Source organism: Oncorhynchus masou, chromosome 3 (assembly GCF_036934945.1).
Source record: "Oncorhynchus masou masou isolate Uvic2021 chromosome 3, UVic_Omas_1.1, whole genome shotgun sequence".
Classification (NCBI taxonomy): domain Eukaryota; kingdom Metazoa; phylum Chordata; class Actinopteri; order Salmoniformes; family Salmonidae; genus Oncorhynchus; species Oncorhynchus masou.
This window is the reverse complement of record NC_088214.1, coordinates 22,630,911-22,657,160: the sequence shown is the minus strand read 5'-3', so window position 1 is coordinate 22,657,160 and position 26,250 is coordinate 22,630,911. Positions and strand designations below refer to the sequence as shown.

The window sequence follows — 26,250 nt, the reverse complement described above, 5'->3', positions numbered from 1 at the left end:
TTATATGTGAAAATGAGATCATATTATAAATTGTATTTTAATGTTTAAGGACTCTTGGAAGATTAGTCCAAATTATAACTACAAGAGATCCTAATCAAATCATCTACATGGATTGAAGTGGATATAACAGGTGAAATAAGGGATCATAGCTTTCACCTGTACTCACCTGGTCAGTCCAGGTCATGGAAAGAAGTGTCCCTAATGTTTTGTCCACTCGGTACAGATCCATGTTCTATGAGCATTGGATGCCCCACAGCAAAACTTGTCTGTGAACATGATTTCATGAGTAGAACCTTTACATAGATCTGCCTGACTAACTAAATAATCACATACTCTATTGTACACTTTAACTCGAAGAACCCACCAAGGACGAGACCTACTGTAATGGACACATTGTGTGAAAGTGGAATGAAAATGGAATACAGAGAAATAACTCGCAGAAGGGATATGCAATTGCTTTCCAGGAACATACGACACTGTTACGAATCCCTTTGGCCCGGCAGTCTGGGGAGGGGGGGGTGGTGTAACGAGACCCGTAACATAACTCATGCAAAGTATAATAGTGACAAAGTAACAGTGAGAACGAAAAACCACAGACAACTAAATTACCGTCAAACACTCAGGGTTTATTTTTAAACACACAGCAAAGGGGGGCAGGAAAAGGGGCTGAGCTGGACCCAAAGAAAGAAAGAAATATCCAAAACACCCCTAAGCTAGACTAGCCTACTTCAATACAGCTAACTAACTAACCAAAAATACAGCGGGTGGTCCGCCCAGTTTGAACTAGGGTATTTAGACAAAGTATTCCTACGGGTAATGTAGGCCCAAAGGCAACTTGTCTTGGTACCCCCTTTTCTCACCATCAAACAAACAGTCAAACACCATAACAAAACTCACAGGTGGGGACAAAGTGACATGTAGTTGCAAAAACAAAAGAGAGCTCAATCCAGAGAGAGAGACCCAGAGAGAGAGACCCAGAGAGAGACACACAGAGAGACAGAGGAAACAACTGAATGGGTTTTTAAACCAAGGGAAAGGGGATGTGATTGGGTAATGGAAACAGGAGGAGGTGTGTCTTCTGATTGGGGAATGATGATGATTGCCACCTGTGAGGGGAGAAGGAGAGAAAAGAAACAGGATACACACACAATAAGTAACATCATAGACATCATTGATGTGGCAAGGAACGGTTGAAGAGGTATGTATTGTGTTGGAACATAATGTGTAGCTCTCTTAGGGTCTTGTTGTCACTCTGATGCCGGTGCCTTGTCGCAGTGACTGCTGAATGGCAAGGCAGAGTTGGGTGTAATCGTCCTCCCCTATATTCTGGGAACATACAGGAGGATTCCGTAAAAAGTAGGACATCAACAAACATGAACCATCTTTGTTTATGGTATGTACAAAATACACGACACAACAATTAGAAAGGAAATTAGCTATTGTGTTCTAGGCTACCATCTAGAGTAGACATGATGGTATGTACTGTATGTTAGAATAATGCAAAGTCAGCCTGTTGCAATTTAAAATGCATTGATTTACAATGCTGTCAAGAACAGGACAATGTTTTCCTCTGAAGTATTTCTAGGAATAATTTCTTGGAAATCGTAAAACATTTTTTTTCTATGGAACTCCTTGGCATAACTTCAGAGAGATTATGAGACACTCACCATGTAGGTGTCACAGCTGAAATAATGCCTGATAGCCAGGTGACCGATGAGGTTTCGGCTGCAGTAACTAGCATTGCCCCAAACAGTGGCAGCACAGATGGGACACACCTAGAGGAGAGAGGGGGTGACTTCCCAAACAGAACAAACAGCACATCCTAATGCACATCCCAATTATTTTTACACTGAACAAAAATATAAAACGCAACATCAGACAATTTCAGATTTTCACGAGTTACTGTATAGTTCATATAAGGAAATCAGTCAATTGACTCCCGAGTGGCGCAGCAGTCTAAGGCACTGCATCTCAGTGCTCGAGATGTCACTACAGATCCTGGTGCGATCCCAGCCTGTATCACAGCTGGCCATCATCAGGAGTCCCATAGGGCGGAGCACATTTGGCCCTGCGCCACCCGGGTTAGGGGAGGGTGACTTGCCTAGTTGAATAAAAGTTTAAATACATAATGAGGCCTGTTGGGTTCTAGTTTGAAATACTTGCTAGGGAACACTTGCTAGGGAACACTTAAACAACACAATGTAACTCCAAGTCAATCACACTTCTGTGAAATCAAACTGTCCACTTAGGAAGCAACACTGATTGACAAATTTCACATGCTGTTGTGCAAATGGAATAGACAACAGGTGGAAATTATAGGCATTTAGCAAGACATCCCCAATAAAGGAGTGGTTCTGCAGGTGGGGACCACAGACCACTTCTCAGTGCCTATGCTTCCTGGCTGATGTTTTGGTCACTTTGAATGCTGGCGGTGCTTTCACTCTAGTGGTAGCATGAGACCGAGTCTACAACCCACACAAGTCGCTCAGGTCATCCAGTATGGCACATCAATGCGAGCTGTGGCAAGAAGGTTTGCTGTGTCGGTCAGCGTAGTGTCCAGAGCATGGAGGCGCTACCAGGAGACAGGCCAGTACATCAGGAGACGTGGAGGAGGCCAACAACCCAGCAGCAGGACCGCTACCTCTGCCTTTGTGCAAGGAGGAGCAGGAGGAGCACTGGCAGAGCCCTGCAAAATGACCTCCAGCAGACCACAAATGTGCATGTGTCTGCTCAAATGGTCAGAAACAGACTTCATGTTCAGACAGACTTCATGAGGGTGGAATGAGGGCCCGACGTCCACAGGTGGGGGTTGTGCTTACAGCCCAACACCGTGTAGGACGTTTGGCATTTGCCAGAGAACACCAAGATTAGCAAATTCGCCACTGGCGCCCTGTGCTCTTCACAGATGAAAGCAGGTTCACACTGAGCACATGTGACAGTCTGGAGATGCTGTGGAGAACGTTCTACTGCCTGAAACATCCTCCAGCATGACCGGTTTGGCAGTGGGTCAGTCATGGTGTGCCGCCCAGCCCTCCATGTGCTCGCCAGAGGTAGCCTGACTGCCATTAGGTACCGAGATGAGATCCTCAGACCCCTTGTGAGACCATATGCTGGTGCGGTTGGCAATGGGTTCCTCCTAATGCAAGACAATGCTAGACCTCATGTGGCTGGAATGTGTCAGCAGTTCCTGCAAGAGGAAGGCATTGATGCTATGGACTGGCCCGCCCGTTCCCCAGACCTGAATCCAATTGAGCACATCTGGGACATCATGTCTCGCTCCATCCACCAACGCCACGTTGCACCACAGACTGTCCAGGAGTTGGCGGATGCTTTAGTCCAGGTCTGGGAGGAGATCCCTCAGGAGACCATCCGCCACCTCACCAGGAGCATGCCCAGGCGATGTAGCGAGGTCATACAGGCACGTGGAGGCCACACACACTACTGAGCCTCATTTTGACTTGTTTTAAGGACATTACATCAAAGTTGGATCAGCCTGTAGTGTGGTTTTCCACTTTAATTTTGAGTGTGACTCCAAATCCAGACCTCCATGGGTTGATAAATTTGATTTCTATTGATCATTTTTTGTGTGATTTTGTTGTCAGCACATTCAACTATGTAAAGAAAAACGTATTTAATAAGAATATTTCATTCATTCAGATCTAGGATGTGTTATTTTAGTGTTCCCTTAGTTTTTTTGAGCAGTGTATTTTATATGAGTATTCTCTCAACCAGCTTTGAGGTAGTCACCTGAAATGCATTTAAATTAACAGGTATGACTAAAAAAAAGTTAATTTGTGGAATCTCTTCCCTTTTCAATGCATGTGAGCCAATCATCTGTGTTGTGACAAGGAAGGGGTGTTATACAGAAAATAGCCGTATTTCTCCATATTATGGCAAGAACAGCTCAAATAAGCAAAGAGAAACGACAGTTGATAATTCATTTAAGACATGAAGTTCAGTCGATGTGGAAAATTTAAAGTTTCTTTTAACCTCTTGGATATAGGGGGCGCTATTTAAATTTTTGGATGAAAACGTTCCCGTTTTAAACAAGATATTTTGTCTCAAAGATGCTCGACTATGCATATAATTGACAGCTTTGGAAAGAAAACACTCTGACGTTTACAAAACTGCAAAGATATTGTCTGTGAGTGCCACAGAACTGAAACCCAGATAAAAATCCAATCAGGAAGTGCTGCATTTTTTGAAACCGCCTCATGCCAATGACTCCTTATATGGTTGTGAATGAGCTACGAATGAGCTTACGTTTTCCACGCATTCCCCAAGGTGTCTACAGCATTGTAACGTCTTTTTAGGCATTTCCATTGGAGAATGGCTGTAAGGGACCATATATAGCGAGTGGTCACATGGTGTCTCCCGGAGAAAATATTGCGTAAAATACTGAGGTAGCCATTTTTCCAATCTTTTCTTATGAGAAACCAATTGCCTCGACGGATAAATTATTGAATACATATGTTAAAAACACCTTTGAGGATGGTTCCTAAACAACGTTTGCCGTGTTTCTGTTGATATTTCAAATTTTGAAAACAGTTTGCCGTTATAGTTTAAGTCGATTTCTCAGCCAAGCATGATGAACAAACGGAAGCTTTTTCGCCTACAGAAATATTATTTTTGGAAAAAAGGAACATTTGCTATCTAACTGGGAGTCTCCAGAGTGAAAGCATCTGAAGTTCTTCAAAGGTAAATGATTTAATTTGGTTGCTTTTCTTATTTTCGTGAAAATGTTGCCTGCTGCCAGCAGAGCCTAGCATAGCATTATGCCATGATAAACTTACACAAATGCTTGTCTAGCGTTGGCTGTAACGCATATTTTGAAAATCTGAGATGACAGTGTTGTTAACAAAAGGCTAAGCATGTGTTTGAATATTTATTTCATTTCATTTGTGATTTTCATGTATAGGTAATGGTAATGCGCTTGAGGCTATGATTATGCTCCCGGATATGGGTTTGCTAGTCGCAAGATTAAACGCAGTCGCAAAAATCATCAAGCGCTATGATGAAACTGGGTCTCATAAGGACCACCACAGGAAAGGAAGATCCAGAGTTACATCTACTACTACTGCAGAGGATAAGTTCATTAGAGTTACCAGCCTCAGAAATCAACATTTAACTGCACCTCAACTTGCAGCCAAAATAAGTGCTTCAGAGTTCAAGTAACAGACACATCTCAACATCAACTGTTCAGGCCTTCATGGTCGAACTGATGCAAAGAAATCACTACTAAAGGACACCAATAATAAGAAGAGACATGCTTGGGCCGAGAAACACAAGCAATGAACATTAAGACCAGTGGAAATCTGTCTTTTGGTCTGATGAGACCAAATTTGAGATTTTTGGTTCGAACCACCGTGTCTTTGTGAGACGTAGAGTAGGTGAACGGATGTTCTCTGCATGTGTGGTTCCCACCATGAAGCATGGAAGAGGAGGTGTGATGCTGTGGGGGTGCTTTGCTGGTGACACTGTCAGTGATTTATTTAGAATTCAAGTTACACTTAACCAGCATGGCTACCACAGCATTCTGCAGCGCTATGCTATCCCATTTGGTTTGCGCTTAGTGGGACTATCATTTGTTTTTCAACAGGACAATGACCCAAAACACCTCCAAGCTGTGTATGGGCTATTTGACCAAGAAGGAGAGTGATTAGCTGACCTCAACCCAATCTTATGTGTTATTACACACAGACAGGAAGAATTATAGGATATCAGAGCGGCATCAACTTACCAACACTACAACCATGGATACAACTTTCCCGAAGTGGATCCTTTGTCTGCACCACCTAGGGCATTTGAACTGATTCCAGAGGCCGACCCAAAACAACATCGCCGGAGAAGAGGGAGTCGAAGCGGTCTTCTAGTCAGACTTAGGATGTGCACACACCACCCACCGCTTATATTACTCGCTAATGTCCAGTACCTAGATAACAAAGTTGATGAGATCGGGGCAAGGGCTGCTTTCCAGAGAGACATCAGGGATTGTAAAATAATCTGTTTCACGGAAACATGGCTCTCTCGGGATATACTGTCAGTCTGTACAGCCACCTACATTCTCAGTGCTTCGCGCTGACAGGAATAAATATCTCTCTGGGAAGAAGAAGGGCAGGGAGTGTATGCTTCATGGTTAATGACTCATTATGTAATTGTAAGAACATACAAGAACTCAAGTCCTTTTGTTCAGCTGACTTAGAATTCCTGGCAATCATATGCCGAATGTATTATCTCCCAAGAGAATTCTCTTCGGTTATTGTCACAGCCGTGTATATCCCCCCTCAAGCTGATACCACAACATCCCTCAAGGAACTTCACTGGACTTTATGCAAACTGAAAACCATTTATCTTGAGGCTGCATTTATTGTAGCTGGGGATTTTAACAAAGCAAATTGAGGAAAAGGCTACCTAAATTCTTTCAGCATATTGACTGTAGCACTGGTGCTGGAAAAACACTGGACCATTCTTATTTTTATTCTTATAATTTCCGGGATGCATACAAGGCCCTCCCCTGCCCTCCTTTTGTTAAATCTGACCAAGACTCCATTTTGCTCCTCCCTTCCTATAGGCAGAAACTAAAACAGGAAGCGCCCTTGCTAAGGACATTCCTGCGCCTAAAGTTTTTTATTAAGCCCAAATTAAGGCCATGTAAAAGGCATGGGGACGAAGACCAAACAAACACATAACACACAGGGTAGGAATCCAAAACAAAAGAGCAAGGGGTACCTCGAATAAATAACACACGCGCACATTGATTAACACACGGGACGAGACCCGTAATCATCTGCGCAATCCACAATGGCACGAAAGCCAAAATACACAGCACAGGTACTCAAACGCAGCAACGGACATTGTAACAATAATGGACAGCCCGATGGAAACCAAAAGGCACACTTATACAGGTACTAATCAGTGGGAATAGGGAACAGGTGTGCGTATTGAAAGTTCCAGAGGGATCCGTGAAACTAGTCAAGGATCATATCCTTACCTGTCACCCTATACCCACTTCAATTTGCTAACTGCCCCAATAGGTCCACAGACGATGCAATCGCCATCACACTGCCCTATCCCATCTGCACAAGAGGAATGCCTACAGTGCCTTGCAAAATTATTCATCCCCTTTGGAGTTTTTGCTTTTTCCCCATACACAAAATAGACCAAATTGGTGAAATGAAAAAAAAAAAAAAAAAAGTTAAAGTGGTGCGTGCATATGTATCACCCCCTTTGCTATGAAGCCACTAAGTAAGATCTGGTGCAACCAATTACCTTCAGAAGTCACATAATTAGTTAAGTGAATTCCACCTGTGTTCAATCTAGGTGTCACATGATCTCAGTATATATACACACCTGTTCTGAAAGGCCTCAAAGTCTGAAACACCACTAAGCAAGGGGCACCACCAAGCAAGCGGCACCATCAAGACCAAGGAGCTCTCCAAAAAGGTCAGAAACAAAGTTCTGGAGAAGTACAGATCAGGGTTGGGTTTAAAAAAAAATCAGAAACTTTGAACATCCCACAGAGCACCATTAAATCCATTATAAAATGTTTTAACGATTATGGCACCACAACAAACCTGCCAAGAGAGGGTCGCCCACCAAAACTCACAGACCAGGCAAGGAGGGCATTAATCAGAGAGGCAACAAAGAGACCAAAGATAACCCTGAAGGAGCTGCAAAGCTCCACAGCGGAGATTGGAGTATCTGTCCATAGGACCACTTTAAGCCGTACACTCCACAGAGCTGGGCTTTACAGAAGAGTGAGCAGAAAACTGACTGGGAAACTGGTCAGAATTGAAGGAATGGTGGATGGCGCTGACTACAGGGAAATTGAGGGAAATCTGTTTCAGTCTCCCAGAGATTTGAGACTGAGACCCTAAGCATACTGCTAAAGAAACACTTGGTTGGTGGTTGAAGGGGAAAAAAATCACTTGGAATGGTCTAGTCGAAGCCCAGACCCCAATCCAATTGAGAATCTGTGGTATGACTTAAAGATTGCTGTAGACCAGCAGAACCCATCCAACTTGAAGGAGCTGGAGCAGTTTTGCCTTGAAGAATGGGCAAAAATCCAAGTGGCTTGATGTGCCAAGCTGATAGAGACATACCCCAAGAGTCTTGCTGCTGTAATTGCTGCAAAAGGTTGCTCTACAAAGTATTGTCGTGTCTTTGGCTATGCCGGATTAAGTGATATGACATGCTATTCTATAAAATAATTTCTCCGTAATTAATATTACCTGACTGAGCTAATCATGTAAATGTAATTAACTAGAGAGTCGGGCACCACGAAATAATATTTATAGAGCTGTTATCTTTCTAATAAACTCTTAAAGACCTAGTAATATTTTACATCAATAGCAGTCAATATTAATCGTCATCTTAATTCAGTCTCATCTGAAAGTTGTAAATTCTTGGTTATCTGCACAAACCCTGGCTAACAAGTTGAATCAGCAATACAAAATTGGGTTTAATTATTTATTTACTAAATACCTAACTAATTACACATACACATATTTAAATCATGACTTGATTGCAAATTACGTCAAAGGAAAAGGTCCCTAGCGGGCGGAACAGATGACAGCTGGTTACACAAAAGAAAAGTGGCTGGGTTAGAGTGAAAGAGCGAGAAGACTGAGGAACAAAGGGCGAAGCTGTGCTATCGTAAATACAGTCTCTTATGCATTCTAGATTACCGCGCATTTGGAAAAGGAAAATGCAATAAATATTTACTCTGAGCTGCGCTTCAGTAGGTTGGTGGTAGATGGAAGTCCGTGTTGCCCAACAGAGTCCTTTGAAGAATGTCTCTGCTGGTAAATTGGATACGTTGTAGTTATGTCATTGTGTGGTAGACGGGATACTCTGTCTGTTCCGTCTTAACCCTCATTTGCAGCGGCTGTTGCTAACTCAACGGCTAGGAGGTATCACTTCTGTAGTGAATAAGAGTTCAAAGTTCATACCATTCGCAACCAAAGCTCACGCTGATGTTGGCTTCGTTCTGTAGTTATTATCTGAACCATTCTGACATCGGACCATCGTCCTCACATCCTCGGAACAGGAGGTTACATTGTCATCAAGGCTTTATATATGAAGGGTGAGGAGGCGCGTTTGAAAGGTTTTATAGCCCATGTGCCTTCACAGGGGCGGGCCACTGATTGAGCAGAGCCCTAACCTTATGAAAACCCAAATCTCACATTTTAGAAGCTTAAAATCACATTTCATCCCATCACTAATAATTTCATATTCAGACATTTAAATTGAACAACAATTCCATGGGAATCCGATAACTCTGTGTAGACTTTCACCTGTAGAGTTTGTCATCTTATCATTGATGAGAATGTCTCAGATGACAGCCGAACTGACATTATATTCATTAAGTACCACCGCATATGTTCAATTGGTCGGATTACCAGAATATAGTTCATTTCCCCCCACCTTCTGATGTTCCCAGACTCTCTATGTTAACCAAAGAGGTTTGCAAATGTAACATCAGTAGGGTAGAGAGGAAAAAGGGGGAAAGAGGTATTTATGACTGTCATAAACCTACCACCAGGCCAACGTCATGACAGTATTGACTTTTTTTTGGGGGGGGGGGGGGGGGTGAATAGTTATGCACGCTCAAGTTGTTTTTTTTGTCTTGTTTCACAATAAAAAAAATAAAAAAAATATATATTTTCATTCCAGGATGTAAGGCAACAAAATAGGAAAAATGCCAGGGGGTGAATACATTCGCAAGCCACTGTATGTAAGAATGCTCGTGATTACACATTGACAGGACAGCAGTGGAGAAGGTGGGAAGTTTAAGTTCCTTGGCGTACACCACTGACAAACTGAAATTGTCCACCCACACAGACAAAGAGGAAGAAGGCGCAACAGCGAAGGTGGGCCGGGGTCAGGTCAGGTTAGATGAACGGAGAAGGAACAGTTTTATTACACACATCACTTAACTTCCTGTCTAGCAACAAAGATGTAAGCGTTTAGAGGTACAAGGAGGAGACTTCGCCTAAAGGAGGGTATAAATACTTGGGCTGGTGGAAACATGTCTGTCTTTTCAGCTGTTTGACCCATTTGGTGAATAAACTTGGTTTGAGCTTTAACTAGTTCTCTGACAGAGTAAAAAACTAACAGGCCCTAAAATATGGATTTCACATGACTGGGAATACAGATATGCTGTGGAGGTCAACTTCCTCTTGTAGGCGTCAATTGGGTTCACCTTGGTCTACAATCATGAGAGAATTGAGAGAACAGGTACCTTAAAAGAAAAAGGTAAGGCGTGGATCAGAAAACCAGTCAGTATCTGGTGTGGCCACCATTTGCCTTTATGCAGTGCAACACATCTCCTTCGCATAGAGTTGATCAGGCTGTTGATTGTGGCCTGTGGAATGTGGTCCCACTTCTCTTTAATGGCTGTGAGAAGTTGCTGGATATTGTCAGGAACTGAAACACGCTGTCGTAGGAACTGAAACATGCTCAATGGGTGACATGTCTGGTGAGTATGCAGGCCATGGAAGAACTGGGACATTTTCAGCTTCGAGGAAATGTGTACAGATCCTTGCGACATGGGACCATGCATTATCATGATGAAACATGAGGTGATAGCGGTGGATGTATGGCATGACAATGGTCCTAAGGAGCTCGTCATGGTATCTCTGTGCATTCAAATTGCCATTGATAAAATGTGATCGTGTTCGTTATTCATAGCTTATGCCTGCCCATACCATAACCCCACCGCCACCATGGGGCTCTCTGTTCACAACGTTGACATCAGCATTCCGCTTGCCCACACGACGACATACACGCTGTCTGCCATCTCCTCGGTACAGTTGAAACAGGGATTCATCTGTAAAGGGCATACTTCTCCAGTATACCAGTGGACATTAAAAGTGAGCATTTGCCCACTGAAGTCAGTCACTACCCCGAAGGGCAGTCAGGTCAAGACCCTGGTGGGGCAACGACCATGCAGATGAGATTCCCTGACAGTTTGTGCAGAAATTATTTGGTTGTGCAAACAGTTTCTTCAGCTGTCTGGTCTAAGACGATCCTACAGGTGCAGAAGCCTAAGTGCAGGTCCTGAGCTGGTGTGGTTACACATGGTCTGCAGTTGTGAAGCCGGTTGGACATACTGCCAAATTTTCAAATTATGTTGGATAAGGCTCATAGTAGAGAAATTAGCATTCAATTCTCTAGCAGCAGCTATGGTGGACATTCCTGCACTCAGCATGCCAATTGCACACTCCCTCAACTTGAGACATCTGTGACATTATGTTGTGACAAAACTGCACATTTTAGAGTGGCCTTTTATTGTTCCCAGCACAAGGTGCACCTGTGTATCGATCCGGCTGTTTAGTCAACTTATTGTTATGCCACACCTGTCAGGTAGATGGATTATCTTGGCAAAGGAGAAATACTCACTAACAGGGATGTAAACAAATTTGTGCACAGAATTTGAGAGAAATACGCTTTTTGTGAGTATGAAAAATGTCTGGGATCTTTTATTTCAGCTCATGAAACATGAGACTAACAATTTACATGTTGCATTTATATTTTTGTTCAGTATAGATATAATATCTAGCATTAATTACTATTCAAGACATGTTGCAGCTCTTGCTATTGAGGTTCATGTTTGAAAGTTAGGTGAAAGTTAGAATAGGCTCACTCACAGCTGGAGCATTCTCTCCTGTGTGGCTGCCGACACAGTGCTGGACCAGTCTCATGTCTGTGAGCCCCTGCAGGGGGCAGTATGGGCAGGAATACACCCTTCCTCCCAGGAAGCCCAACGTCAACACTCTGGGCCTGAGAAACAAGTCACTATTGTTAACACATGCACAAAAATACAATAATTTCACAACATGGATCCATTTTGACAGTAAGATCATACATACCTAACCAATTCAGATATCTGTGTTTGTGTGGGCTGTCCTGGTAGAATACTAGATGAAAACATAATGAATAGTCAAATATACACCACTTTGAGAGTATAATTATTTGATCAATGATCAAAATATCTCATCTCAACTATCAGAAGAAACTCTCAAACAAATGTTTTATTAATCTCCATGACCTCTAATGAAAGAGGAAGAGAGCTGATTTAAAGTCATGCATCCATAACTGTAAATCAGAATGAAGTCTGTGGCTTATAGGCTGTGACATATAGTATATGTGCCTATTTAACACACAAGTTATTCACAAATGTATACACTATAGCCAATATATCATCAAAGAGGTGTCACGTTCAGACCTTTATTTACTTTGTCTTTATTTAGTATGGTCAGGGCGTGAGTTGGGGTGGGCAGTCTGTTTAGTTTTTTTGTATCTGATTGAGAATCATACTTAGGTAGCTTGGGTTTCACTGTTGGTTGGTGGGTGTTTGTTTCTGTATGAGTGTTTGTCGCCACACGGTACGGTTTTGGTTTTCATCACATCGTTTATTGTTTTGTATTTCAGTGTTCAGTTTGTTTTTAATAAATCGTCATGAACACTATCCACGCTGCATCTTGGTCCTCCGATCCTTCTTGCTTCTCCTCTTCAGAAGAGGAGGAGGAGGAATGCCGTTACAAGAGGACATTAAGATGAGAACGTTTTTGTCCTCTTGCTGATGCTACGGTCCAATGTGACTGGTTATTGATATTCCTAGGATGCTACCTTATTTTACTTAAAAGCTTGGATCTTAAGTAATGCCTAATGATGGAGAACTGATTTGGTCTCAGCTCTGGCCATGTATTCACCTTCACTGACCATGAAAAGTTCTGGATAGTGACAGCACTATGGACTCTAGAACACTTCCACCATAGTCAGGTACTAACCAGAAGCACTACTACTCCTTCTGCTACTATTAGTAGTACCACACTACAGTACTAATACTAGTATTTACAGTTCTAGTAGGCTACTTCTGCTACTACAGCATTATTAAAAGTACTACTAGTAGTACTAATCCTTGTGACTCGTTTCAGGAAACTAGGTGTATGTCGCAGGTAACTACTTCACATGAAAGCTGTTTGAATGTAAACTTTTTTTTTTAAATCAAAATGTGTTTTTTGACAAATGCCTTCTGGAACATGTGAACTCATGTGCCTTAATAACAAACTTGTATGCCATCTAAAAATACAAATACAATTGTTAAATGAAGAGCCCAGTTGGTTTAGCCACAGAAAGTCAGCAACCTTCCCGTAGCCATGAGTTTGGGTTGGTCTGCCATATAGCACGCTTCTGTCTATTTGAGCCAGTCAGTATGTGTAGGTATTCCTGTCTAACGTGGCTTTTTTTAAATGCTTCGTGTAGTAAAACTGCATAAGTGTTGGTCTCCACTTTCTGGAGGACTGAGTTTTGAAATCATTTGAATTCGAGTATGATAGCTATGGAGATGGAGAAGACACCGGTCTCTGGATTACATCTTCAAACTAAGGGCAACCATGGCATCTGTGATAGGTAGACATGTCGATCCATGATGCACATGGGTAAGATAGTCTAGCTAGCTATATTTTCAGATATTACACTTTTCTAATTTTGATGTAAAGTGGTTTCATTTCAAGTTAAAACGTTAGCTGGCTGGCTCACTAGCTAACGTTATGTGTATGATCTTATTATTTGTATCTCAGAGCCATTTGCTTTGCTAGTTATAGCCTAATGTTAGCTATCTAACATTGAACCTGGTTAGTTAGCTACCTGCAGATTCATGCAGGGTAGTAGCGTCATGAGTTGGGATTATGGTTCATTGTTTACCTAGCTAGCTACATGTCTTAACAAAATACATCACTACGCACGTAACCAGTGTGTTCGTAAATTCAGTCTGGCCAGCTACTCTGATTTCAGGTGAACTCTCGTCTGAGTGTGCAAGTGTACAGAATAATTGATTATTTTACGAACGCTCAACACCAGTTGAATATGGCCGGTGTCAGTAAACATCGGGGAAAAAGCGTGATTAAATTGTTGCAAGCAGCACAGTTACAGTAACTAACGCTCTGGATAACATAAAAACAGCCTAACCAGCTCTGCTAGGGTGAGTAAAATGGTCAGAGTCGGGTGTTCTCCCATTTGTGTCTGGAAGAAGCTAGCAAGCCAATGTTTGCCAGTTAGCTTGGGTGCTTGACTGCCATTGTGGTCAGAATGCTTGGATCAACCCTACTCATCTGCCAGAGCGTCCAATTTGCGCTCCGAGTGCGAAATACTCTGAATTTATGAACACCCAAAGCGTACTCTGGCACTCCGGATTGAATTTACGAACACACCCTTCAATAGAATGTCACTGCGACAACTGTTGATAGACGTAGCTGGTAAATTCGCTCTGGCTATCTACTCCAATTTCAGAGCACTTTCGTCTGAGTGAAACAGAGCGCAGGATAACTGTCAAATTTACAAATGCTCAACACCCGTTGAATATACGTAAATTGTTGCCAGCAGCAACGGTCTGGATAATATAAAAACAGCCTAACCATCTCTGATAGGGCAAGCAATGGTCAGTGAGCTGTTCTCTCATTTGTGTCTGGAAATAGTCAGCAAGTTAGCTTGGGTGCTTGACTGCTGTTGGATCAACCCTTAAAAAGATGAGTGGGGCTAAAGTTTGAGGGTGTGAACAATGCCGAACGGGTGTAGACAAAGAAGAGCTCTCTAGTAGGTACCAAAACATTCAAAGGCCATTTTCTCAAGTGAGGTTACAAGTCTATCAACTTTCAAAGCAGAATTACTTTCCCATTGTTTCTTAAATGCAGTGTGTGATATATATATATATATACCAAAACTATTTCAAATGTTGCTACATAAGACCAAATCAAGACGGTTGGTCACCTATGATTCGGTGGATTCAGTTTCTGTATACTTGCCCAGTCATGTGGATCGTATCCACAGATACACGGCTGACTTCCTGAGTCGTTGGAGTGACTGGTGGGGGTGGTGCGTCAAGAGGGGTGCCATACTCATCAAGGTACTTCCTGCAGCTTTTGTAGTGAACTCTCATCTTGCTGAGAAACTTCTGAAAAGTGAAATCACATAGGTCTATACATAAAATGGGTGATGTGGAAGTAACATTTTTGTTTTCAACCAATTAGCAACCATAATTAGCTAAATTGACAAAGTTATCTAATCCACCGGTGGTGTTGATAAATTAATCAAATGTATTTATAAAGCCCTTTTTACATCAGCAGATGTCAAAGTGCTATACAGAAACCCAGCCTAAAACCACAAACAGCAAGCAATGCAGATGTAGAAGCATGGTGGCTAGGAAAAACTCTCTGGGAAAGGCAGGAACCTAGAGAGACATCTAGAGAGGAACCAGGCTATGAGGGATGGCCAGTCCTCTTCTGGCTGTGCCGGGTGGAGATTATAAGAGTTCATGGCAATTAAGGCCAGATTGTTATTCAAGATGTTCATAATGACCAGCAGGGTCAAATAATAACCACAGTGGTTGAAGAGGGTACAACTGGTTCCTAGAGAGAGCCAGTGAAACCAGTGCCTTGTCGTTCACCTTCACACCCCACACATTTAACCATAGGACATACTGAAGAGATGAGTCTTTAGTAAAGACTTAAAGGTTGACACCAAGTCTGTGTCTCTCACATGGGTAGGCACACCATTCCATCAAAATTGAGCTCTATAGGAGAAAGCCTCCAGCGGTTTGCTTAGAAATTCTAGGGACAATAAGGAGAATTGTGTCTTGTGTCCGTAGTGTACGTATAGGTATGTACGGCAGGACCAAATCAGATAGATAGGTAGGAAGAAGCCCATGTAATTATTTCTTAGGTTAGCAGCCCTAGCCTTAGCCTTAACAGGAAACCAGTGTAGAGAGAGGTGAGCACTGGGGTAATATGATCACATCTTTTGGGTTCTAGTCAAAATTCTAGCAGCTGTGGTTAGCACTAACTGAAATTTATTTAGTACTTTATCCAGGTAGCCGGAGAGTAGAGCATTGCAGTAGTCTAATTTAACAGTGACAAAAGCATTGATTAGCTTTTCTGCATTTTTTGACAAAAATCTGTCCTTGAAATATTCTTGATATGTTCGTCAAAATAGAGAGCAGGGTCCAGAGCAACCCTGAGGTCCTTCAGTTTTATTTGAGATAACTGTACAACCATAAAGATTGTCAAAATTGTTTCGTGGGACCTAGAACTAACATCTCTGTTTTGTCGCCATCCACTTCTTTGTCTGAAACACAAGCTTCCAAGGTAGGGAATTTTTGGGCTTCACCATATTTAAATGAAATGTACAGCTGTGTGTTGTCCACATAGCAGTGAAAGTTGACATTGTGTGTCCGAATGACATCGCCAAGAGGTAGAATATATATTGAAAACAATAGTGATCCTAAAACGGAACCTTGAGGAACACTGAAACTCAAAAGGACAAACCATCCACAGAGACTAACTGATACTGTATCTTTCCAACAGATAAGATCTAAACCAGGCAAGACGTTGTCTAGGAGCACAAAGACAGATGGAAAGCCTTGGTCTGCCGCCATTAAAAGGTAATTTACCACCTTCACGAGTACAGTCTCAATGCAATGATGGGACCTAAAACCAGACTGAAGCATTTCGTGTACATTATTTGTCTTCAGGAAGGCAGTGAGTTGCTGCGTAACAGATTTTTCAAAATAAAATCTGAGGAATGGGAGATTTGATATAGGCACAGTTTTTTTTACATTGTCTGGGTCATGGTTTGGCTTTATTACTGTCACTTTTAGGGAGTTTGGTACACATCCTGAGGATAGGGAGCCGTTTATTATTTTCAACATAGGAGGGTCAAGCACAGGAAATAGCTCTTTTAGTAGTTTAGTTGGAATAGGGTCCAGTACGCAGCTTGAAGGTTTATAGAGGCCATGACTATTTGAGAGGCCATGACTATGTGTCAAGAGATAATCTTGAGTGTCTCCATTGATTTGTGCAGACTCAGGATAACTGAGTCTTGGAGAAATACGCAGATTAAAAGAGGAGTCTGTAATTTGTCCATATAAAATGTCCGGGGTGAGAAAGTTTAAAGAAAAAGGTTAACTGACTTGCCTAGTTAAATAAAGGTTAAATAAAAATCAAATAAAAAAAGGTCTGTTCTTAAGCGTGACAACGCAGAGTGCCTGGATACAGACCTAAGCCGTGGTATATTGGCCATATTCCAAAAACCCCAGGGGTGCCTTATTGCTATTATAAAATGGTTACCAATATAATTAGAACAGTAAAAAGTCACGTTTTGTCATACCCCTGGTATATGTTCTAATATACCACAGCTTTCAGCCAATCAGCATTCAGGGCTCGAACCAGGTTTAAAAATAAATCCCCTTTGTGCATGTGCATAACTATAGATAAATCCGACAGGAGTGTTTGAGTGATGACAAAGGATCTAAAAAACACTTGGATGAACATAAAAAAAAACTTATGTCAGAATATTTTCTTGCAATTCTGCTGTTATGTGCCAGATGTTAAGACTACAAATTGTTATAAATGGCCTATTTGCGAGATTGACTTGTCATTTCAATAGACATAGGCTACAGATTAAATTCTGGGTTTATGATTCTAATAAAAATTGCCAAAGTTTGCTTAGATAATGGCAGATGATGGCCCCTGATAGGCCTACATCTAATTCAATATAATATACAGGGGCCTCAAAGATGTTGGCAAGATGTAAACTGAACGATTTAGCAGTTTGCTTAGTTTAATTTAGTCAACATGATTAGCAAGGCGATTTCGCACTAAGTCTGCTGGAATAGGTTACTGTGGATCTTGTCATTTCAATTACTGAATTAAATATTGATAATATGTTTATGAACTGGATATGCTTGTCAACGACAGCCAGTGTTTATTTTTTATTTTTACCTGCAGCCTAATCTGACTACTGTTACCGTCAATCTAATGCGTTCCTAATTACACAAGGCTACAACAGCAATAAACTGAAGTTAAGCTATTTATTCAATTGGTTTGCCAGCTCCAGGTAGGCTACACAAGTGGCATGAATTGATTTGCAATGTCTCCAGTGACATCATAATTTCAACATTATTGTATTGTATCAAATGGTATACTGCAATGGCATATACATGAATAGGCTACTTGATGGCCAACAGAGGCAAATGTATAATTCTCCATATTTAGCCTAATGTCAGTTGCATTGAGGACTTTTCCCCTATTAAAAAGAACCACGTGAGGGAGTTCCATAACTTATATTTCAAATGTCTACTCTGGCAGCCCCAGAGACCCAAGAACGGAGTATGCATAAAACACTTCGCTTGGTACCGTTGTCTTTAAGCAGTCAACATTAGAATGCAGTTTAAACCACCTCTGAGCGGATTTATGTAATGCTCTCTAGTGTGCCCAAAAGTCATTTTCCAGTACTTTGTCTGCATTATTTCTTGATGTGCATCAGTTCTAGCGTATTAATGTCTTATGGAAAAAGGTTTGGAAATCTGTGTCTCCATAATGACAATCTAAATAGCCTACCTACAACTGGTAAAAAAAAGTTGTCACAACGTGCCCACTTGCTGCTCTTCTCACGCTCCCTGACTCAGCCAATATCTATAGTGCTCTCTCAACACACACTTCTCCAGTCCTCCCAACCACTCACTCAGCAACAGCCTGCCTCACTCCCTGACAGTCAGCAGCAGGTCATAGTGAAATATATATATTTTTAAAGAGAAACGCCATGGTGGCCGCAGTGTACTTTAGAAATAGCCCAATACATTTTCACACGCAACATAATTTTCAAAGTGGCCCAATTTGGCTGGATAACCGCGAACATGGCAACACAGAACAGCAACACGGGAACAGATTCAATGACAGAGCTATGCTACACATACAGTGCCTTGCGAAAGTATTCGGCCCCCTTGAACTTTGCGACCTTTTGCCACATTTCAGGCTTCAAACATAAAGATATAAAACTGTATTTTTTTGTGAAGAATCAACAACAAGTGGGACACAATCATGAAGTGGAACGACATTTATTGGATATTTCAAACTTTTTTAACAAATCAAAAACTGAAAAATTGGGCGTGCAAAATTATTCAGCCCCTTTACTTTCAGTGCAGCAAACTCTCTCCAGAAGTTCAGTGAGGATCTCTGAATGATCCAATGTTGACCTAAATGACTAATGATGATAAATACAATCCACCTGTGTGTAATCAAGTCTCCGTATAAATGCACCTGCACTGTGATAGTCTCAGAGGTCCGTTAAAAGCGCAGAGAGCATCATGAAGAACAAGGAACACACCAGGCAGGTCCGAGATACTGTTGTGAAGAAGTTTAAAGCCGGATTTGGATACAAAAAGATTTCCCAAGCTTTAAACATCCCAAGGAGCACTGTGCAAGCGATAATATTGAAATGGAAGGAGTATCAGACCACTGCAAATCTACCAAGACCTGGCCGTCCCTCTAAACTTTCAGCTCATACGGGTAGAAGACTGATCAGAGATGCAGCCAAGAGGCCCATGATCACTCTGGATGAACTGCAGAGATCTACAGCTGAGGTGGGAGACTCTGTCCATAGGACAACAATCAGTCGTATATTGCACAAATCTGGCCTTTATGGAAGAGTGGCAAGAAGAAAGCCATTTCTTAAAGATATCCAGAAAAAGTGTCGTTTAAAGTTTGCCACAAGCCACCTGGGAGACACACCAAACATGTGGAAGAAGGTGCTCTGGTCAAATGAAACCAAAATTGAATTTTTTGGCAACAATGCAAAACGTTATGTTTGGCGTAAAAGCAACACAGCTCATCACCCTGACCACACCATCCCCACTGTCAAACATGGTGGTGGCAGCATCATGGTTTGGGCCTGCTTTTCTTCAGCAGGGACAGGGAAGATGGTTAAAATTGATGGGAAGATGGATGGAGCCAAATACAGGACCATTCTGGAAGAAAACCTGATGGAGTCTGCAAAAGACCTGAGACTGGGACAGAGATTTGTCTTCCAACAAGACAATGATCCAAAACATAAAGCAAAATCTACAATGGAATGGTTCAAAAATAAACATATCCAGGTGTTGGAATGGCCAAGTCAAAGTCCAGACCTGAATCCAATCGAGAATCTGTGGAAAAAACTGAAAACTGCTGTTCACAAATGCTCTCCATCCAACCTCACTGAGCTCGAGCTGTTTTGCAAGGAGGAATGGGAAAACAATTTAGTCTCTCGATGTGCAAAACTGATAGAGACACACCCCAAGTGACTTACAGCTGTAATCGCAGCAAAAGGTGGCGCTACAAAGTATTAACTTAAGAGGGCTGAATAATTTTGCACGCCCAATTTTTCAGTTTTTGATTTGTTAAAAAAGTTTGAAATATCCAATAAATGTCGTTCCACTTCATGATTGTGTCCCACTTGTTGTTGATTCTTCACAAAAAAATACAGTTTTATATCTTTATGTTTGAAGCCTGAAATGTGGCAAAAGGTCGCAAAGTTCAAGGGGGCCGAATACTTTCGCAAGGCACTGTATATGCTACTGGCTTGAATTTACAGGACTTTATCCCAGGGCTCTCCAAAATGTTAATATAGATAGATGACATGAATCTAAAAGTAAGAGTTGTGTAATCTACCTCCACGAGATATGCTGTTATAGCCCTATTTCTATTTTGCCCTGTTTATCAAAAGTGTTGGAAAAACTTGGTTTTCGCTCAGGTTATGGATGTGTCACTGCAATCTTAAAGGTCCTCAATGATGTCACCATTTCCCTTGATTCTAAGCAATGTTGTACTGCTATTTTTATTGACTTGGCCAAAGCTTTTGATATGGTAGACCATTCCATTCTCGTGGGCCAGTTAAGGAGTATTGGTGTCTCGAGGGGTCCTCTCTCAAAGAGTGCAGTGTATAAAGTCAGAACATCTGCTGTCTAAGACACTGCCTGTCACCAAGGCATGATCCTAGGCCCCACGCTCTTCTCAATTTACATAAACATAACTCCGGCAGTAGTATGCGCTCTCATCCATTTATATGCAGATAAAAGTCTTATACTCAGCTGGCCCCTCCCTGGATTTTGTGTTAAATGCTCTACAACAAAGCTTTCTTAGTGTCCAACCATCTTTCTCTACCCTTAACCTTGTTCTGAACATCTCCAAACAAAGGTCATGTGGTTTGGTAAGAAGAATGTCCCTCTCCCCACAGGTGCGATTACTACCTCTGAGGGTTTAGAGCTTGAGGTAGTCACCTCATACAATTACTTGGGATTATGGCTAGACAGTACACTGTCCTTCTCTCAGCACATATCATAGCTGCAGGCTAAAATTAAATCTAGACTTGGTATTCTCTATAGTAATCACTCCTTTTTCACCCCAGCTGCCCAATGAACCCTGATTCAGATGACCTTCCTACCCATGCTAGATTACAGAGACATAATTTATAGATCGGCAGGTAAGGGTGCTCTCGATCGGCTAGATGTTCTTTACCATTCGGCCATCAGATTTGCCACCAATGCTCCTTATAGGACACATCACTGCACTCTATACTCCTCTGTAAACTGGTGATCTCTGTACACCTGTTGCAAGACCCACTGGTTGATGCTTATTTATAAACCCTCTTAGGTCTCACTCCCCCCTATCTGAGATATCTACTGCAGCCCTCATACTCCACATACAACACCCATTCTGCCAGTCACATTTTGTTAAAGGTCCCCAAAGCACACATCCCTGGGTCGCTCGTCTTTTCAGATTGCTGCAGCTAGCAACTGGAACGGGCTGCAACAAACACTCAAACTGGACAGGTCTCTCAATTTCTTAATTCAAAGACTCAATCATGACTCTTACTGATAGTTGAGGCTGCTTTGCGTGATGTATTGTAGTCTCTACCTTCTTGCCCTTTGTGCTGTCTGTGCCTAATAATGTTTGTTCCATGTTTTGTGTTACTACCATTTTGTTGTCATGTTACCATGCTGTGTTGTCATGCGTTGCTGCCATGCTATGTTGTTGTCTTCAGTCTCTCTTTATGTAGCGTTGTGTTTAGTGATGCACCGATTACATTTTTTGGCAGATACCGATATCCAATATTTTCCATGCCCCCCCCAAAAAAGATACCAATAACCAATATTTACAATTTTAGCGGCCTTTTAAGCAATCAAGTACAGTTAAATAGTTAACACACATGGACGCAGCGGTCTAAGGCACTGCATCTCAGTGCAAGAGGCGTCACTACAGTCTCTGGTTCAAATCCAGGCTGTATCACATCCGCTCTTGATTGGGAGTCCCATAGTATGGCGCACAACTGGCCCAGCGTCGTCCGGGCCGTCATTGTAAATGAGAAATTGTTCTTAACTGACTTGCCTAGTTAAATAAAATAAATAAATCCAATTAGTCTATAATCAGGGAATATAACCTTGTACACACATCCAAAGGCTTTGAGCAGGTGTTAGATATTAAAGTAAATGTTCATCATCAAAAAAGGAACACACACACTGATAATATAGTCCCAAGTGTGTTTATTAACATTTCAACCCCTCAAGGTATTCCTATGGGTGAAAAGTATACTTCATATATAGTGGGAAGACTTAAGGGGGTGAAAATCATAAGCACACTTGGGAGTGTATTTATCATACTGTGTAGACTCCAGAGTTTTCCTCCTGTGTGTTGTCCCTTTGATCAGTGACCTGATTGTAGTGTTGGTTTGGGGAAGAACTACATGTACTAGCTATGGGATTCCCCTAGCTTGACTGTAAATGGAGGGGAAACATTGGAAGAAAATGAAAAACAACGCCCTCCTCAGTATTTAGGTAACACTGCAAAATACTGAGTATATGTTCTGTACTCCACACAGGTAAAACATTTAAGTGTAAACATTTAAGCTCATTATAAACAAAGTGTAATAAATAGTGTCTGCTACCGTAGTACCACAGGCCCTGCACTGTCCTTTCCTCTCCCTCATCTGCTGCTGGACATCTATTGCTCTCTTTTCAGTCTCCGATACGGGGCCCCTGCACAGGGGACAGTGTGGCCCCTGGGCCCTCAGAGCCAGGCGGAAGCAGTTTTTACAGAACCTGGGAGGACAGAGATGGTTATTGTTTAATAAAGGTTGCATTTTATTGTAGGCTATAGGATATCCTAATGAGTTTTTTTTTTGTGGTAATATCACAGACATCTGGCAACTAAAGTACTGAGCTAGATGAGCCAGCCATTTTGTGGATTATTTGATCTCAAATATTTGGTTATTTGACTCTGGCTATGCCTTGGCCTGACTATGGTTTTGTATATTTACACATGTCTGCAGTTCCTGGTCCTGATGGGGGTTTTCAGGACATCCTGACATATGGGACAGTCATAGTCCTCCTCTGAGCAGCTGTCCAACGATCCCTCTGCAGCATCCCAGATATTATTCATAGCTCCCACAGGCTCCAGTGATGAAGAACACACACTTCCCATTCATCCCAACTCTGCCAACCTGGAGTGAGGAGAATGAAGAGGAAACCACCACCTGTTTACTGGATGACCCCAACCAGAATGCTATTAGACTTTACTGGAAGTCCTCAACCAGGATGGCATTGAGAAACTTTTGTTATTGACCAAATGCTTATTTTCCACCATAATTTGCAAATACATTCATAAAAAAATCCTACAATGTGATTTTCTGGATTTTTTTCCTTCTCTTTTTGTCTGTCATAGTTGAAGTGTACCTATGATAAAAATTACAGGCCTCATCTTTTTAAGTGGGAGAATTTGCACAATTGGTGGCTGACTAAATACTTTTTTGGGCCCACTGTACCTAGTCATTATGCTTTCTCTGACAGTCAGACCTACAATACCACTCAAAAGTTTGCACACCTACTCATTCCAGGGTTCTTCTTTAATTTACTATTTTCTACATTGTAGAATAATAGTGAAGATATCACAGCTATGAAATAACACATATGGAATCAGGTAGTAACCAAACAGTGTTGAACAAATCAAAATATATTTTATATTTGAGATTCCTCAAAGTAGCCACCCTTTGCCTGGATGACAGCTTTGCACACTCTTGGCATTCTCTCAACCAAGCTTCATGAGGTAGTAATCTGGAATGCATTTCAATTAACAGGAGTGCATTGTTAAAAGTTCAACAACAGTCCATCATTCATTTTAAGACATGAAAGTCAGTCAATCCAGAAAATGTCAAGACCTTTGAAAGTTTCTTCAAGTGCAGTTGCAAAAACCATCAAGCACTATGGTGAAACTGGCTCTCATGAGGACAGCCACAGGAAAGAAAGACCCAGAGTTCTCTCTGCAGAGGATAAGTTCATTAGAGTTACCAGCCTCAGAAATTGCAGCCCAAATAAATGCTGAGACATCTCAACATCAACTGTTCAGAGGAGACTGCATATCAGGCCTTCATGGTCAAATTGCTGCAAAGAAACCACTACTAAAGGACACCAATAAGAAGAGACTTGCTTGGGCCAAGAAACACAAGCAATGGACATTAGACCTGTGGAAATCTGTCCTTTGGTCTGATGAGTCCAAATTTGAGATATTTGGTTCCAACCGCCATGTCTTTGTGAGACACAGAGTAGGTGAACGGATGATCTCTGCATGTGTGGTTCCCACCATGAAGCATATAGGAGGAGGTGTGATGGTGCTTTGCTGGTTACACTGTCAGTGATTTATTTAGAATTCAAGGCACACTTAACCAGCACAGCTACCACAGCATTCTGCAATGATACGCCATCACATCTGGTTTGCCCTTAGTCCCACTATCATTTGTTTTTTCAACAGGACAATGACCCAACACACCTCCAGGCTGTGTAAGGGCTATTTGACCAAGAAGATGAGTGATGGAGTGCTGCATCAGATGACCCGGCCACCACAATCACCCGACCTTAACCCAATTGAGATGGTTTGGGATGAGTTGGAGTGCAGAATGAAGGAAAAGCAGCCAACAGGTGCTCAGCATATGTGGGAACTCCTTCAAGACTGTTGGAAAAGCATTCCAGGTTAAGCTGGTTGAGAGGCAAAGGCTGGCAACTTTGAAGAATATAAAATATATTTGGATTTGTCTAACACTTTTGGTTACTACATGATTCCATATGTGTTTTTTCATAGTTTTGATGTCTTCACTATTATTCTACAATGTAGGAAATAAAGAAAAACCCTTGAATGAGTAGGTATCCAAACTTTTGACTGGTACTGTATTTATACAAAACGTGCCAGGCATTATAATGGTAGTGTCATGAAGCATTGAAGTAATAATGCATTAGAATGTGACCGCAAAATGTTCACTCTCTCTTTATAGAATAGCTGACCCAGAGAAGCCAAGGGAGGTGACAGGTGAGAATGAGGAGGACCCATGATTGTACAAAACCATCCTTGAATTTATTACAGAAGCAGTATTTCAGGATACATGGCTTGTCTAGAAAACAGTTGTTCATAGCAGCAACGTTCAGGATATGAAAAACTCTAAAATGACAGCGAGTGTAAAGCTCAGCCACTCAATAGTGTCCCTACTGTAGCTAAGACTGGGCCTAAATGCAAAATATAAATACAGATTACCGCTTTTCCAGTTCTAAGCAGAGCCCAACTCTCCCCTTACTGGGACTAAAGAGAGTCTACCAGAACAGCCTAAATCAACTGCCTGTACACTACAAACTGCTACTGAGCACATTGTCAACTGTTCATATTTAGTCATGTACATTTTACTTTAAAAGACAGAGCTACATCAAATAGAACTACTATATAGGGAGACAAAGTATGGGTGAACAACACATTAATTTGCTAACTTACCACACCTGGCTTAAACCTGCCCAACCAACTTGATAGCAAACAATTATGGGTCAGGAAGACCTAAACTGCTAGATTGCTATGCATGACAATGTACTAGTGCACTTCATCTAAACCACACATGCATATACCTTTAAACATTTTAGATAACAAAGACCTTTTAAAATGGTGATGCCAGTCTAAGGCTCTCTTATCTCTCTCGCATTCACAGAAACAAGCAAGCATTATTTTAAGCAGTACATTGTCTTTTCCCCTCAACATTAAATCCATATTTATATAAAAAAATTCCACTTACCACCTGTACAATCTGCTTAGTGAATCGCAACTAATGATTGAAAATGAATTGACAAGTATAAACACGGCAAATCCCCTGAAAAGTTAGTTTTCACTTTCACTGTCGACATGAGGAAGGTTGGAAATTACCTAAATGTTAACAGCTTCAAACATCATTCACTCACAAGACTCATTGGCTTTGAACACTTATTCAGATCTACAAGGCTTGGAACAACGCCTTAATGTTATTTTCTGCGCAACGTATCTTTGGAAAATGTTCAAGTCATTTCAAAACTTCAAAGGGATCTCTTTAATGTACTGTATGCTCTCCATTATGATTGTGTGTGTTTACAATTAG

The 26,250-nt window shown here is 41.6% G+C and overlaps 1 protein-coding gene across 1 annotated transcript; it reads right to left on the bottom strand.

The window, feature by feature from the left end:
- Nucleotides 1-605: 605 nt before the first annotated feature.
- On the bottom strand, nucleotides 606-26,038 carry LOC135512934 (E3 ubiquitin-protein ligase RNF138-like). The gene is made up of 8 exons (XM_064935470.1): nucleotides 25,915-26,038; nucleotides 23,131-23,313; nucleotides 22,759-22,912; nucleotides 14,808-14,956; nucleotides 11,874-11,921; nucleotides 11,652-11,784; nucleotides 1,668-1,775; nucleotides 606-1,326 (listed from the first exon to the last, which is right to left on the bottom strand). The coding sequence occupies exons 2-8, from the start codon at nucleotides 23,292-23,294 to the stop codon at nucleotides 1,234-1,236; spliced, it is 849 nt and encodes a 282-aa protein (XP_064791542.1). The 5' UTR covers nucleotides 23,295-23,313; nucleotides 25,915-26,038; the 3' UTR covers nucleotides 606-1,233.
- Between the last annotated feature and the right edge of the window lie 212 nt (nucleotides 26,039-26,250).